This window comes from Watersipora subatra, chromosome 1, assembly GCF_963576615.1.
Source record: "Watersipora subatra chromosome 1, tzWatSuba1.1, whole genome shotgun sequence".
Taxonomy (NCBI): Eukaryota; Metazoa; Bryozoa; class Gymnolaemata; order Cheilostomatida; family Watersiporidae; genus Watersipora; species Watersipora subatra.
The window spans coordinates 7,533,315-7,550,334 of record NC_088708.1 but is presented as its reverse complement, the minus strand read 5'-3'; the positions used below and the strand labels follow the sequence as shown (position 1 = coordinate 7,550,334).

At 36.8% G+C, this 17,020-nt stretch overlaps 2 protein-coding genes across 2 annotated transcripts in view; one reads left to right on the top strand and one right to left on the bottom strand.

Moving 5' to 3' along the window:
• Window positions 1–5,157, bottom strand: part of LOC137385980 (diacylglycerol kinase theta-like) — a 36,006-nt gene extending 30,849 nt beyond the window's left edge. The window contains exons 1-3 of the mRNA XM_068072616.1: window positions 5,062–5,157; window positions 2,746–2,945; window positions 1,211–1,290 (exon numbers count right to left, since the gene is read on the bottom strand). Coding sequence (XP_067928717.1) covers window positions 1,211–1,290; window positions 2,746–2,872 — 207 coding nt within the window. The 5' untranslated portion in view covers window positions 2,873–2,945; window positions 5,062–5,157. The remainder of the gene's footprint in view (window positions 1–1,210; window positions 1,291–2,745; window positions 2,946–5,061) is intronic.
• A 1,368-nt stretch (window positions 5,158–6,525) lies between these two features.
• LOC137398262 (seipin-like) overlaps window positions 6,526–17,020 on the top strand; it is a 48,174-nt gene continuing 37,679 nt past the window's right edge. Inside the window, exon 1 of the mRNA XM_068084373.1 lies at window positions 6,526–6,632. The gene's annotated coding sequence lies outside the window, so the exon portion shown is untranslated. The remainder of the gene's footprint in view (window positions 6,633–17,020) is intronic.

Here is a 17,020-nt window from a genome sequence, read left to right as displayed (position 1 = left end):
TTAAGCCTGGTTCCCATATACGTCGCAAAACACCGGCGACAGCACCGCAGGCTATTAGCGGTGAAATGGGAACCTACACGCCGGGTACCGTCGATAGTTGCCGGCGGCAACGCAATAGTTTAGCGCTGTTCAAATTTCATTCATTCAAAAACATTCCCGAAATGCACTGTACAGGTGAAAGTCACCATTATAGAAACGACATGGCGAGCGAACATTTTATTTGACTACGCGATTATGTTTAGCGATGCAGCTTGATATGTGAACAGATGCCGCCGAGCCTAGCGTCGCAAGCGTTTTGCAGCGCAAGTTACCGCCAGAGTCTCGCAATCGATATAGGAACCAGGCTTTAGCGATAGGACATATCATTTAAAGCTATGCAAGTACTACCAGTGACGGACTGCCTTACACCAGCTATGATAACCTATGGATGTGAGACAACACAACATTTGATGAAATCATGTGACCGAATACAATGTTATAGAAAGGACAAGCAAAGACCTGTGTTTTAATAAACTACATGTAGTTTTTAACACAGCATTGAGTAAAGCCATTTAATGCTGCCAGGCAACACAATTTATAATAGCAAAATCTACAGACTATTCCTCATTAAAATACCTCTCATAAAAGCAGGTTAGGATTGCATAACATCTCTGACTAGCCGAAGGCCTGCCACACATGATGAAAAGCTTGTTCAGCTGTACCAAAGTACGGCAGGCAGCAGCTAAAGGTGCCAGCTGCCTCTTCAAAATAAATTTGCAGTTTTGGATGTACTAGAATTTTATCTGATGGTTAGTTAAGTTGTGATTAGCTGACCCATGCGCTGATGCTTTGAAGTGAAGTGCCAGAGAAATCGAAAAGTTGCGGAAGCCACTCAAGATTTTAAAGTCGTGGAGGTCACTCAACCCACCCTGAATACACTAATAGAAATTGAAGCTCTCATTGGCTTCTTTGACTGCAACAAAGCATTGGACCGCTCTTTGGTCTAATCATAGAAAAAGCTGTCAAAAAAGCATTTTTTATAACATTAAATGATATTTGCATGCACTCTGGAGGCATTTTCTGATGATTTTGCCCAGCAAAGTTACCAAATATACAAAGTAGGTAGTATACAGTATGAGCTTTTTGCCATTCCATCACGATTGCACCGCGTGTGGCAAACCCTTGTCACCTAGCTCTAGCAGTGCCTAGCAAAAGTAATGGTATACTCTACCTTAATGTGGTCGGTGAGGTAACTGGTGCATGGGGTGGCCACCTGCTTGAAGCACTTCTCATGTATTACATAGTTGCAAACTACAAGCATGGCACACAAGTTATGGTTCTGCACACAGCAAACAGCTAGTACCATACTGTTTCATATCTAAGAGGCTAGATTTACCAGCAGCCACTCATTTCACATGTTATTAGTGGAATAGCTGACTGGGAAGACACAAAACAGCTGCAGCAGAGGAAACTATATGTAAATAAAGGTTGGAATGAGTAAACACAATATCCCCTCACAAGATGGTTTGAAACCGATCTGTTAGATTAGAAGAATGCTACAGAGCAAAATAATTGGCAGCATCGCCGGCAGTGAACTCATGAGCTCACAGCACCTACATGATGATCAGCTAAGCGGCTCAGCCAAGCGGAGCCAAGACCGAGGAATGAGTAACTCGGAGGCTGAGATTTACTCCAACAACAAGGTTTGTTAAATGGATGATGCAGGCTTTCAATGGTAGACTATTGATTTTAAGTTTGTAAGCAGCTGGGACACTAATCTCTAGTCTGCGTATAAGGGTTCTCAATCGTCTGTCAGTTCATTCTGACGCCCACACAGCAGCCAGGTAATCATCGAATCTGTAATTTGTTAGTGTTTAGCCTAGTGGGTTAAAGCTCTGCTATGCAAATACAAAGCTTCTATGGCGAGTAGAAACCTTGTGTAGGAAGCCTTACCAGAGCAGACCTAATGAGCCCAGCTTATCAGCATACTAGTAGTCAAACCTTGCTAGACGCTTCTTATTGAAAATCAATTTCCAATATCTGTCATGTAACTTAACCTATTAGAGCATGACATTGCTATACAACTAACAGTAACATAGCATAGAGTTGTACAACTAATAGTAACATAGCATAGAGTTGTACAACTAATAGTAACATAGAGTTCTAAACCTATTAATAACAGAACATACAGTTATACACCTAATAGTGACAAAACAAAGTTATATACCTAATAGTAGCATAGAGTTATACACCTAATAATATCAGAAAATAGAGTTATATATCTAATAGTAACATTGCATAGAGTTATACACCTAATAATATCAGAAAATAGAGTTATATATCTAATAGTAACATTGCATAGAGTTATACACCTAATAGTAACATAGCATAGAGCTATACATCTAATAATATCAGAACATAGAGTTATACAACTAATAGTAACAAAACATAGAGTTATATAGCTAATAGTAGTATAGCAAAGAGTTATATTTTTGATAGTAACATAGCAAAGAACTAGAGGTCTGATTCAGACAGTAGAGCTACTATGCCATCTATGCAAATATCAGGGTTGGTTCAACTGATACAAAATGTAGCCCTTGCTTACTTTTGATGTCTGCTTAAATAAACAGGAGCAAAGTAGTGCTCCTGTTCTAGTGTTAAGTTCATAGTGCATCAGATACAAGCTTACGACTTTAGTATAGTAGTAGACTAGTATAGTTACACAATCAATCATCATAGAACAAGACCTTCAAAGGGCTGACAGACCTTTACACATTAGTCCTTGGCCAATCAGACCCCAGAGTAAGTCTGTGCAATGGTGACAATATGTTGGCTTATGGAAGCTTTTTTTCGTAAAGAAATGCCCGTGCTCTTGCATGGCATCCGTAGCCATTGTCCTGCAGAATAGTTATGGAAGGGCAACTTCATGGAGGGCTCATCACTCTACAGATATGTGCCGGACATATCTATCGGAAAAATGAACAACAGATCGTTTATTTATTAATATACATTATAATATTAATTATGTATACATTATATATTAATTATTATATACATTATAAATCAATATTTGCGAAAATAATAACTTAACCTGTTTAACTTGCACAGCTTGTCAGACAACGTGAAAAACTTAAACCAAACTGCAATGGTCGTATAAAACAAACAAGTGGTTATATGACACACTGGTTAACAGCCATAAGAGTGCAAAAGAACCATATATATCAGTAGAATATATTAACGAATAGAATACTGCTTGTATTGAAGCCCAAAAAATTTGCCCATTCGTAACCTCATTAGCAATAAAAGAATCAAAAGAAACTTAGTGTAACATTTGCTATTTCGTTACATTGCTTCGTTTAACTTCAATTAAAATGAGCGTGAATGCAAGATAGTAATCAAACTTTACTTCAAGCCACGGCGTTACATGCTCTTACAAAGATAATCCCATAAACACCTGTGCCAACAAAGCTAGTATTTCTATTTATAAATAACTTTGCTGAATAATGGGCGTCCTTTTTATAATTTATTACTTGACATACACACTAATTGTAAAGAGTAATTTACATCCTGTGTAAGGTCACACAAGATTGACTCTCTTTAGGAATACCTTTGTTGGTGTTGTGGGTAGTTGAGAAGCAAGAACATTTCGAAATTGATGTACATTATATGTATTACAAGGAGTTTTTATGACTGACAAAAAAGATATTTTTTACCACGTACAGTCATCTATAAAGAAGTCAAAACTAATTATCGAAAGTATCAAATTTACAGCAAACTGCTCAGACAATGATCCACTAACTAAAACATGAACATCGAGAATGTTAGCTAGCTAAGTTCACACTTTGTCCAAACTGTACACTAAAATCTTGATAAAGCTACCACGTTTTTCAATGTCTTGCTAAAAACTTGAATTGAACTTCACATAACATAACAGGTAACAGATCAGAAAATTTTCCACTAAAATCCTAAAAATGAGGAAGCAGCATGAGAACTCTTTGCAAAAAATTCTGGACGATGTTTTAAGTTTACTTTTGTTAGTGGTTACATCAATAATATACAGCCCCCACATGGGGGCTGTATATCATTTTTTTGAAATGTTGTTCTAACACTCACTACTTAACTATATCTGTCTATATTTTCTGTTTATCATGGTAATTTAGTATTAATTAGTATTTGTATTAGTAATATTTTGCAGTTTAGATTAAAAGTAGGACAGTGCAGAAAATAAATAAGATACATCTGCAAGTACTTCACTCATCTACAACTCGACTTGGTTTGTCGCGAATGTCTCTGGTCGTTCTTGGCCAGAAATAGTCGAATAATGCTGTGGTTTTTATAGCTGGCATAAACAAACCTTTTTTTGTATTGTGTGAGTGTTTAAAAAAAAAATCAAATGAGTCTTCTATGACATTGCTTGCTTCAACCTTTACAAAGAGATTTAACCGTTATCTTGTCTTCTCTTTGACAGTGAAGGAAAGTTTGTGTTAGCTCGCAGCTTAGTAAAACTAACTGAAAAATTTTTGAACTTTTTCAAATTTTTTTATGTCATTTTTTTCAGGTATGAATGCCAAACCTGACATCCGTGGTCAAGAATTCGGCACGGCAAATGTTCCCCCATCAAATCAATAATAACTGTAAAGTAATAACAGTAAACATAAATTTGAATCTTTGCGTTTCTAACTATTGTCATGCATAAATGCACTTCTATTCTAAAAAACTTATAAAACTGCTGATAAAAATTCACACTACAGCAAGTATCGAGCATTCTTTGTCACGTTATCGCAGACCATTTAATCTTAAATTTATCCTGAGAAGAATCGCAACAGATATTCTTTAAAAAATAAAAACCTGTTTTACAAAATTTTTATTAAATATTAACAAGTTTGATGAATCATGAATGATAGTAATTATTTGGAAAGTAAAATGTTGTTTTATGAGCACAGTTTGAAAAAACAAACAAGTACGTGATGAATTTACTTACAAATAAAAAACAACAAAAACGCTTTAAGACGTAGTAAAGACAACATACTAGTTGAAATAGTTAATCATAGTAATTAAAATATATATCGAAGAGAGGCTTACCTACTGAAAACAAAACGCCGGTTGCACAATATAGATTGGCCATGGTGTAAGCTGATCTTAGGCTTCATTTATTTTCGCTTAAAACACGCTTGCTTGTGTACACTACTCCTTGGCCAATCAGCTGGTGATCAGTGGTTTTTATTGGCGAGACTTGTTTGAGCTTTATCCAATCATAGATGGAATAATTCTATCCAACACAATGGAGGTAGGAATGTGTGGTTTACAAGGACTTGCATGGCGAGAACCATTTTAGGCGTCAGTACGACACGCTCAAATGTGTTAATCTAACTAACTCGCCTATCTCTACTAAAACTATATGACCTAATATAATGTTGTGAAAAGACAACTTCTCTTTATGATCCTATTATCACGTGTGGAGGCGACTCTCCATGTTTATTCAAAACCTACTTGCAAAAACCAACTTTAGATATCTTAAAATAACTTATGTTGATACGTTTTGAGAAAGTATCAAATGCAGGTAAAAGAAAAAATCTGGCAATGCAGGTCATATGACAACTGTGAGCTAAAGTATTTGCGATGCAGCAAAAGTGAGGGGTCCTTTTATTATAGACAGAGAAAATAATAAGTCAATAATTGACACTTTAAAAAACAAAAACCAGAACAAGCTGCCATCACGTAATAAAAAATCTAGGGTAAAAAATAGTCAGACATCTTTTATATGGCTGAAAAACATTACATGTGAAAGCAATATCAATTTTGTTGATGTACACTATCATCTGTTTGTCATGCCAAAATTCAAGACTGAAGTTTATGTCGACTTAAAAATTGACAAACTATCAATTAATTTCTACAAAACAATACTCAAAGTAAACTTGCAAATCTTCAAACTCAGAAAGAAAGAACCTATCAGGGCTAATGAGTAGACTAATTTTATGACAGCTTGTTAATCTACAGCAGGGGATATTTTTTGCATATTCAAACAGTATCTAGCTTACAGATATATAGTTAGTAATGTAAACATTTTTTTCTTGTAAGTTCAATGAAACCGTTACCTAATTATTAATGTTATATACATGTAGTTGAAAGTGAGAGTTGGAAGTTTTTTTATTGCATGTATGCCAAACCTTGCTTTAAGCAATGATATACAGCCCTCCATGTGAGAGCTGTATATCATTGCTTTAGGTTACACTACTTTGTTAACTTTTATCAATGTAAACATCAAATATAATTAATCAATCTATTGCAGTTCTTAACAATAGGTGCGCTAACATATTCTAAGTACTCAAGAATATATCCATTTACATGTAATAAATATAGAGTACACGACATTAGTGGTCATTAGTGTTGAGATGCAGTGGTGGTGCAGTCCCTCTTGCAGTCCCCACAATTGCGCCCTTCTGTTTGAAACGAGATGTGATCCGTCGAAACTATAATAAGGCGAATTGTCTCACCACACAGCGAGCGTAGCCCGACTTCGTTTAGCTTTTTATTCGCTTAATGGCCCGATCACCGGTGTTGTCACCTTTCAACTATTTCCTCAGCAACTCTTCATATAATGAATTCATAACGTGTGCAAGCTATTTATGACTCTTTTAACAATTCGAAAAAAGGTGAGTTTGGGGATAAATTTCAGGTACCTCCAACCTTGATTTTGCAATACCAGTAGAATAATTAAAATTGAAAATATGCATAGAACTGGCAGAACTCTTACCTCAGACGAGGTAAAACTTCCTAGCGATTTAATTTAAATCTAAAGAGAAACCTCTATTAATTGGGTTTGTTTTGAGTCAGGGTATAATTTGGAGAGTAGCTCACTGCTGCTTAGGATTATTGAGTTGTGGTTGTGTACCCTCTGATGTCTCGAATTGTTGAGGCAGAAAGCTATTGTGGTGTTACAGAGTTAAGTTCGTCCCTGGAGGCTCTTCTTGTTGTTATTGTCATATTTTTTCTGTTTTGGTTGATTTCATCGTATGCTTCAGATAGGGAGTGGTGTTTTTCTTCATTCTGAAGAATTTTAATGAGCAGACAGAGTTGGTGGCTTTTTCGCCTGTCTTCCAGTGATTTTATACCTAGCTGGTTTCTTGCTTCCGAAACACTTTCCCCACGCCTTCCCTTATTGGTTATTCCCACTTTCCCTTATTGGTTGGGTCCCAGACTGCGTCTGCATATTCTAGAATTGGTCTACATAGACTTGTGTATGCGAACAGTTTAGCCTCCTTTGGGGCGCTATACATCAGATGTTTAATGCCCCTCAGTATCTTCCTTGATTTACTACATTTGCTCTTTATGTGTTGATCGAATTTCAGATCCGACTGGATGATCACACCTAGATATTTTGTGTCCTCTGTCCAGACAAGAGGCGAGTTTCCTAGGTTATACGTAAACTGCTGGCTCATTGTACCAAAGCATATTGCTTGGCACTTTTTCTCATTGAATGGCATTTTTCATTTTTTTGACCAGTTGTACACTACGTTAATGTTATTGTGGCAGAAACTTTGAAAGTCAAATGTATATTGCTGCCATTTGTATGCTGTTGACAGTGTGAAGGGGGTTAATAAAAAATGAGAGGGGGGATGGCGACCAACCAGCCAAAAAGGTGATAGTTCATCTATAATTTATTTAGTCTAACAAAAAGGATGTAAGAGATAGCGCATGGGCCATTTTTTACTCATAAACTTATTAAACTCGTATGCTTGATCAAATAAACATATTTTACAAACTTGTACATGTTGAATGTGCAGATGTTGAATGTGTGTTGATATGGGCCCAAATTGAGACTTAGGTCCATAACCTGTTGAATGTGCAGATGCCATCAGATTTGTATTGCAGTATTGTCAACTCATGGACACATTAAAACAGGAAAAGAACACAAAAGGAATGCTGGGTATTGTTGTCAACTCTATGAACAATAGTTACTTATAGCTTACTATAATATGCAATAGTAATTGCTATATTAAAACAGAGATAACTATATAATGTAAGTAATAAAGAGTAAGATAATTCCTATTGGTCTGTATTTTGTCCCTCAACATAGCCCCTCAAGTGGACTACCTCAATCACAACATTATGCTGCAATTTTCCCAACGGCTTCGTAAGGATGTCAGCGGAATTGTCAAAGCTCGGTATATACTCATACCAGATATTCTTCTGTTCACGGATAAAGTGGTACCCCGTACCTGATATCGGAATGTTTGGTTTGTTGATGATGTGCTGCATTACCTCTAACTAGTGCGATTGTTTACATATATTAGTTTTGTTGTTGATGTTGACTGCTTTGCACAGTGCTTGTAGTTACTACACTTCCTTTGTACCCTTTGCCATGGCTATGTACTCGGCCTCACATGATGGTAATGCTACAGTGGATTGTTTCAGTGTTTTTCAGCTAATTAACATTCTCATGTCATTATGTATCCAGTAGTAAATCTCTTATTTTCTGCATCACCTGCTCAGTTAGAATTGGTATAGTCTGCAAGTTGACTGTTGGTTGGTGTATAAACCAGTTTATAAAATTTGGTTTCTTTGATGTAACGAAACGTTTGTTTTAGTCCTGATATGTACTGAGGTCTAGGTTTTTCCAGATGTTGTGATAGTTTTGATGCAGCCCTGTTAATGTCAGGGCGTGTTCCTATCCTCAGGTATAGCAAGCTCCCAATGGCCTGTCGACATAGAAAATTTTTGACCTCATTATTCTCCTCATTTGTGGCCATTCCTAATTTCAGCTGGTGTAGCAGCTGGCTTACAATCTATCATGTCGAACAGTTTTAGCAGGCCATCAACACATTTCTCTTGCGTCATTAAATAGCCAATGCCTTCCAGTTTAAAGTCTATTCCCAAGAACCACCCAGCTCAACACAATCATCAACCTTAAATCTCTCATTCAGCTTGCTTTTGATTTCTTCTAACGGTTCTGGTTTATTACTTGCGACTAGGATGTAATAATAATATAACTTTACCATCACCTATTTGCTTTTTGTACACACACACGGGTCAGTCAAGTTGGGGGTAGAGCTGGGCGATTTCCACCAACCAAAATCATTTCGATTCGATTTCTACATCAAGTATGCGATCTTCAATTTGATTTTCGATTTTATTACCAAGAAACAAGTATTTAATTAGAAGTACATACAAACCAACAGTAATAGTAGTTTAAGATTGCCGGCATAGCCCATATTTGGTCATAAAATAAGTACATACTAACAGTAAAGGTGGTATAAAACTGATTACATACAGTGGTGATCGCAATTATGGGACCACTTAAAATAAACACATTTTTTGTTGTTAATTTATACATTATTCCGTCGGTATTATGTGAATTATGACACTATGCACATCAATGGAAAGCTCAATGTACTGGATAAGAATATTATGTAAAACTAACAGAAATTTGCTTTATTAGTTTAATTTTGGTTCAATATGCCATTTTCGGCATAAAGCGGTAGGGGTAATGGGGCACTTTGGGCCGTTTTTTACATGTATTGCTGCCAAGTCAGTCGTATATTTTGGATGGCTACCATATTTTACACTGGGAGAAATCAATGTGTTTGCTACATTCTATCAATGTTTGGTTGGTTTAGTTGCTCAATTTTTTTGTAAAAAGAGTTATGAAAAAGCTGTATGTGAGCGGCCTAAAGTGCCCCAAGGGTGGGGCAGTTTGGACCGGGGCACATTGGCCACATGGTAATCTTTGATGCTTTTTACATGATTTTATTTAAACTGAAATGAAAACAAAAACTTAAAATTCAACAGAAATAGATTTTATGTTATGTAAGATGCAATGCGTATTAATTACGGCTATTAGATGCTGTTGGTCTAGTATACAAAAAGGATGTTTAAAAATACTGATAGATCAATCGGAAAACTCAGTCTTTTCGTAGTCTTTTTTATTCTGTCATTCCGTTATTTATGTATTATTATAGTAATACAATGTCTTTGATGTCTACAATAAATTGATTTTTAGTGTCTGGCTTTATAAACTGACCGCCCCATACTCGAACAAAAAATCTACCTCCACATCATTTTCCGATTTAGCTGTGACCATTGCGACGTAGTTTTTCTTTGATCTGGCTTCATGCACAGTCACCAGTACATAATCAGAGATATTTACGGCGCTGCTTGTGCTGACACTAGAATCTGGCATTACTTCATCGCCACTATCCGGCTCTTCACTGTCACTTTCTAATTCCTTAGCCAGTTCAGCTTCTGCATTGTCATCTTCCCTTGAGCTGTTCTCTTCAGATATTGCCCTTTTTGTAATCTGAAGCGAAACATTGTGCAGCTATATAATAATAGTAAATAGTAACAGTAGAGCTATTATTTTATTTTTCAACCACTTTTTGAAATAAAATCCTCACCTTTCTGCCTTTCATTTTATTTTCAGCTCGCTCTTCCGCTTTGAAAGTTAGGCGCTGCTTCTCTGGAGTATTTGTTAAAATAGATGTCGACTTTCTTTTGCGCCATCCAGGATTTTTTCGAGGCCCAGCTTTAGGATTGGGTCGAATATTGTCTGCAGTGGTGATTTCAGGCACCACTTTCTCCAAATTATTAGGTGTAGATGGAATTGCAGATGGACCTTTTGAGGCAGAATTTGAGGGAACAGGTTAATCATTTGGTGGCTCAAGTGCACCTGTTGATCCAAAAGTTGAAGCAACAGGTGTATCTATTGGCGGCGGCATGAGAGCAGGGGCAGGTCAGTCTGCCATGTAAAAGGCAAGGAACTTATCATCAGAAAAGGCATTTCTGTTCAAGGGAGAGATTCTTGGCCTTCTGAATCCAGATGAAATATTCCCTGTTGTGAATGCTTTGGGAAATGCCACACCCAACATCTGAGCCATATGGTGAATATTCAAAGTATCTCCAGGATGTTCTAGATGCCAACCATTGCAGGCATCATTATAGTATCGCTTCAGCAGCCCATAAACAGAAATATCTAACTGTTGTAGCTTGTGTGAGCAGTGAGGTGGAAAAGTAACACCACACCATTTTCTTTCGCCACATCCAAAGTGGGTATGGACATATGACTATCATGGTTTTCCATGAGTAGAAGAACGGGTTTTTCGATCAGAGCATCCGAATTTTCAATTAAATGCTTCAGCCACATAAGCACTTGTCCAACTCGAAGGATTTGTTGCACTGAGTGTACCAGGAGGTGCGCCACCTATCATACATGTATATGGTTTGTATTTAACCCTAGGGAAAATCATCATTGGTGGGATAAAGCCGCCTCCTGCATCGTTGTCGACATGCCACGCTCTGCAGACGTAACTTGCCCTACTTGTAGCTGAGGCCCATATTGAGTTTTTGGAGATTGCTTTTTTGGACAGAGATAATGGGTTTATTGACCAGTAAATCCCGTAAAAACTAGAAATTATGAAGAGTAAAATATGATTTATGATGATGTCAGCGTTGGATAAAATGTATGAATAAAATATGCAGAGAAAATATGCGGATATTACTAGAGGTAAATAAAATCAGATGTATATGTCATGAAAAATAAAGATTAATGTACCTTTATTGTCCTCTCATTGGAGCCTTGCTAGTATTTGAAAGTGTTTGAGATATCCAACTGGTATAGTTTATTGTATATTGAAAAGTTTCTACTATAATAAAAGCATTATGTTGATAAATTGATAAGTAAAGTTTAGCAAAGTTTTCAAGAGCGAACATTGTAATGTTGCCGTCTTGGTGAGTAGTAGACACTGATCTGGGTGAATTGCTGATGTGTATTTATATGATGTACCGTGCATGTAAAAAGTTATAAAAAATAGTTCAAGGATTACTGTCATGAGCTGAACAGCTGGTGCAGCGATCTTCGTGGGCAACGTCAAGTCAGAGGCAATAAAATAAGACATAAACCCACCCAATTTCAAGAGTGGTCAAGCTCCAGAAATTGCACCAATGTAATTGCCGATTCATTGATGGCACCCAAAGCACAGAGGATTGAAAGCATCAATCCAGATGGAACCGGCCAGATTCGGAAGCATGAATCAGCCCAAAATAGCCTACTAGACTTCAGGTGACATACTGCACTGGGCTAATTAATATAACACAAAGAGCAGTCAGCTACACTACTTTTCTGGATTTTTTTTCAGCGATTACTTTAAGTGGTTTGTAAACTGTTATCCCGTCCATGTTTCAGATGTCTTTTGCTTGAAATCCATATCTTCTCTGAACAAATGAACCGCCATGCGGTATTCTGCGACCTGAGTGAGAGTTTCACTAGTATACTAGAGGAATCTAAGATAATTTTTATCACATTCATTTACCTTGAACATAGGAAACATTTTTTGTATGTCACACATAAGTTCTATTTGACCCTTCCTAAAGCAATGTAGCACACCTACCAAGCGGTTCATAAGATCAGGTATTTGAATCAGATAGTCATTGAGCGATTTACCAGCATACTTAGCGCTACAGTCAAATCCAACACAAATTTTACCAGGTTTCTTGAGGTGATAAACACTGAAATGTGGTATATACCACACATTAGAACTTGCCTCGTTTTGATTAGGGGAAGGTGGGGTAGGTTGGCATACTTTTTATGTTAGTGTTATCTGTGCCTCTACTAGTAGATCACATATATAATCACTCTGTCACATTCCATACACATATGTTTCTGATAATTGTAATCTTTAAATAAATGAAAGGTAATTTACTTTTTCGTAATTTCATATTTTGCATAGCCTGTTTCACATGCCAACTTGCCCCATGAGTGGGGCAGGTTGCACATTGCCTGGGGTAGGTTGGCATATAGTTCCCAAATACCCCATAACAGTCGATTGTATTAAAAATGATCCATCTTCCATAAAAAAATGCTCATAGCATATTACATGTATTTAATGATATTTATTGTAACTATATAACGAAGTATCGAATTGCGATATTGTAGTTAATTCTAAGACATAACATGCTGACATTAAATTAATATACTGAATAAGAGTCCAATCTTGCTTCAAACTGAACAGAACTAATCGAGCGGCTTCTGCCCCCAACATTTATAGGTGGCCCCAAGGTGATTACAATTTCTTTTGTGCTCACAGAATCTACATCAGGCCTTTCTGAAAAGTCTTAATAAAAAAATCCTTTGATGTTTTGTTTCATGAAGTTTATGGTAGCATCATCCCCCTCGATGCTTTCAACTTCATCAACAAAGTGCTGTACACTGTGCTTTTTGGTCATGTACCTAACCAGAACATGTTTTCCTACAGCTAATTCTGTATCATCTGGCATTTCCATGTCGTTTTCACTATCAGCTGATTCAGTCAGCGCAACAGCCAACTTTTCATGCTCACTATCCGTGTCTGAGTCTGGATATTTTTCAAATTTTTTTTCTAGCCTTTGAAAGCCAAGTATTGCTTCTGTTTAATTTGGCTTTTAACAGACGTTCTTTCTCTGGTGTATTTGTGAGGATACTGGCCATTACCACTGGCCTTTTTGATTTTGTTCTTGCAGTAGCCATGATCAATAAGAGAATATCTTTCGGTGTTACCCGACTAGCAGATGTACTCTGAGAGCATCTAGTTAAGGCGCATGGCTCTTCTTCACATAATGGCTACATTGCACATTCTTGGTTGTTGTTGTTGGTAACATTGACTTCAGCTGGCTCTGCAGGCATAGGCATGTCGGTCACATCTGCCATAATGAAGTCTTGATCCGTAAATACATCAGGGTTGTAGGGAGAGATACCAGTTGACGTAAAATCACTAGTTATATTAGAGGTGTTGGTTTTCCAGCTTGCAGGTATCCTTAGCCCGTAATTCTCATTTCGTATTATATACTCATCGGCCAGCTTCTTGCACTTCGTAGGAGATAAGCCATGGAAGCGATCATCTAGATCTTTGAGTTGATCGCCAAGCTCCTTTTCCATTTCAGGAGGCATGACAATTTTTTGCCAGTGAACAGTTTTGGTAACCAACATGCTGGTCTCTCTGGATAATGTTCTTAGCCCGTTATCTCTGCAACATTCTATGTTTCACGCCATATTTAGCTGTCGCTTCTTTGATGCTACCACCTTCATCAACAAACTTTGAAGCTGCTGCGAATGTTTCTGGTGTAGATCCCTGGTCAGTTTTTTTGCCAGTAGTTTCATACCATCTAAAATGATAAAATATTTTTATTAAAAGGATTTTATAATTAAACATTGACATAGCAAACAGTATTAACGGGTTATTTTAGTGAAATGGAGGCATAGCAGTTTAAAATGCACACAAAATGCACATTTATCATAATTCTACTAATAAATGTTTAATAGACGTACTGTACCTTAAAACCCTTTTTCGCTAAAAATGACATAGAGAGCTGAAATTTTGCACACTGTTTGGAAGCTAGGTACTTATTAACCACACAAAAAATCATTGTGTTTGATGCAGTAGTTTTAGAGATATGGCCATCAATAAAGTTTTTTAGAGGTCTACCCATTCAGATTTTGTGAATCAGCTGCTACATCAAAATGCTTTTTCTTGGTGTCAAATTGAAGCTCAGAATGTGCTTTTAAAAGTCATCGGAACAGAATTTTGATATCGATTACAAAACTAATTTTTGAGCAAAAAAAAATGATACCGATCGATATGATGACTGACGGTGAGCCGTGACCGATGAATTACAGAATAACAAGACGGGTAATAGTTTTTGCCAAAATCTGTTTTGATGACTTTTTTCTACAAGATTTTGAATATACAAGCAAAATCTCATGACAATATATCATTTTTTCTTTTTATCGTCTTGTGTAGCACCTGGAATCCCAGAAAAAGCCATTCTGAGAAAAACGACTTTGAAAGTCGGTCATCCAGTCTAAAACCTCTTTTGGCTCAAAATGGACATAGAGCTGAAATTTTGTACACTGTTTAGAAGATAGGTACTTAGTAATCACACAAAGAATCATAGTGTTTGATGCAGTAGTTTTAGAGATATGGCCATCAATAAAGTTTTTTAGAGGTCTACCCATTCAGATTTTGTGAATCAGCTGCTACACCAAAATGCTTTTTCTTGGTGTCAAATTGAAGCTCAGAATGTGCTTCTAAAAGTCATCGAAACAGAATTTTGATATCGATTACAAAACTAATTTTTGAGCAAAAAAATATGATACCGATCGATATGATGACTGACGGTGAGCCGTGACCGATGAATTACAGAATAACAAGACGGGTAATAGTTTTAGCCAAAATCTGTTTCGATGACTTTTTTCTACAAGATTTTGAATATACAAGCAAAATCTCATGACAATATATCATTTCTTCTTTTTATCGTCTTGTGTAGCACCTGGAATCCCAGAAAAAGCCATTCTGAGAAAAACGACTTTGAAAGTCGGTCATCCAGTCTAAAACCTCTTTTGGCTCAAAATGGACATAGAGAGCTGAAATTATGCACACTGTTTAGAAGATAGGTACTTAGTAATCACACAAAGAATCATAGTGTTTGATGCAGCAGTTTTTGAGATTAACCACCTAAAAATCATTGTGTTTGATGCAGCAGTTTTTGAGATATGGCCATCAATAAAAAGTTTTAAAGCTCCACCCATTTAGATTTTGTGAATCAGCTGCTACACCAAAATGCTTGTTCTTGGTGTCAAATTGAAGCTCAGAATGTGCTTCTAAAAGTCATCGAAACAGAATTTTGATATCGATTACAAAACTAATTTTTGAGCAAAAAAAATGATACCAATCGATATGACAACGAACCGATGACCAACGGTGAGCTGTGACCGATGAATTACAGAATAACACGACGGGTAATGGTTTTAGCCAAAATCTGTTTCTATGACTTTTTTCTACACAAAATTCTAAATATACAAGCAAAATCTCATGAAAATATATCGTTTCTTCTTTTCATATTCTTGTGTAGCACCTGGAATCCCAGAAAAAGCCATTCTGAGAAAAACGACTTTGCAAGTCGGTCATCCAGTCTAAAACTGCTAAACAGCTGCTACACCAAAATGCTTGTTCTTGGTATCAAATTGAAGCTCAGAATGTGCTTCTAAATGTCATAGAAACAGAATTTTGATATCGATTACAAAACTAATTTTTGAGCAAAAAAATTGATACCGATCGATATGACAAAACTGCGACAGATGATTTACAGAATAACAAAAAAGGTACTGATTTCAGGCATGCAAGCAAAGTTTCTCAACTCTTTCAAGAGAATGTTCCCAACCAACTGCAAGAGAAAGTCAACCTTACCAATCCTATCTTCAACTGCTTGTTTGTAGTTGCTGTTGACTTACTTCAGCAGTGCGTCAATTCGTTACTCAACCTTTTCAAGAGTATGAAACTGAGCCACTGCGAAAGAAAGTAAACCTTACCGATTCCCTCTTCAACTTCTGCTCTTTATGCCGCTGTCTCTGTTGCTCAGCAATTCTGCAACATGCTGTTGACCTACTTCAGCAGTCCCGTCAATTCTATACTCAACATTTTCAAGAGTATAAAACCAAGCGACTGCGAAAGAAAGTAAACCTTACCGATGCTATCTTCAACTTCTGCTCTTTATGCCGCTGTCTCTGTTGCTCAGTAGTTCTGCGACGTGCTGTTGACTTACTGCTACAAGCAATTGACTTTTTCCTCAAATCTTTCAAAAGGAAAAAGCTAATGACTTGCAGGAGAAAGTAAACCTTACCACGATGTTGACTTATTCTGTATTTACTGATGCTCCTCTTCAATCTCTGCTCATCTTGCATGCAACTATTTCTTCTTACCTACAACCAAACCAAAATATGTTTGCACTCTAAATACTTCAGTCTAACTACTATTGAATACTACTATGTATAATACTCTAACTAACATTTCGCTATACCTCTGAATTGGGCACCAAATCTTCCAGCCGCATAGGTTACCCCTTCTTTATGTCGCTGTCTTTGTTGTTCAGTAGTTCTGCGACAAACTTTCGACTTCCTCTGGCTGCTACTGACGATCTTTCTCTTCAATCTGTCCTCATCTTTGGCTTTTGCATGATGTAATGACTTCTCGCCTACAAGCAAACCAAAATACTTTTGAACCCTAAATACTTCAGT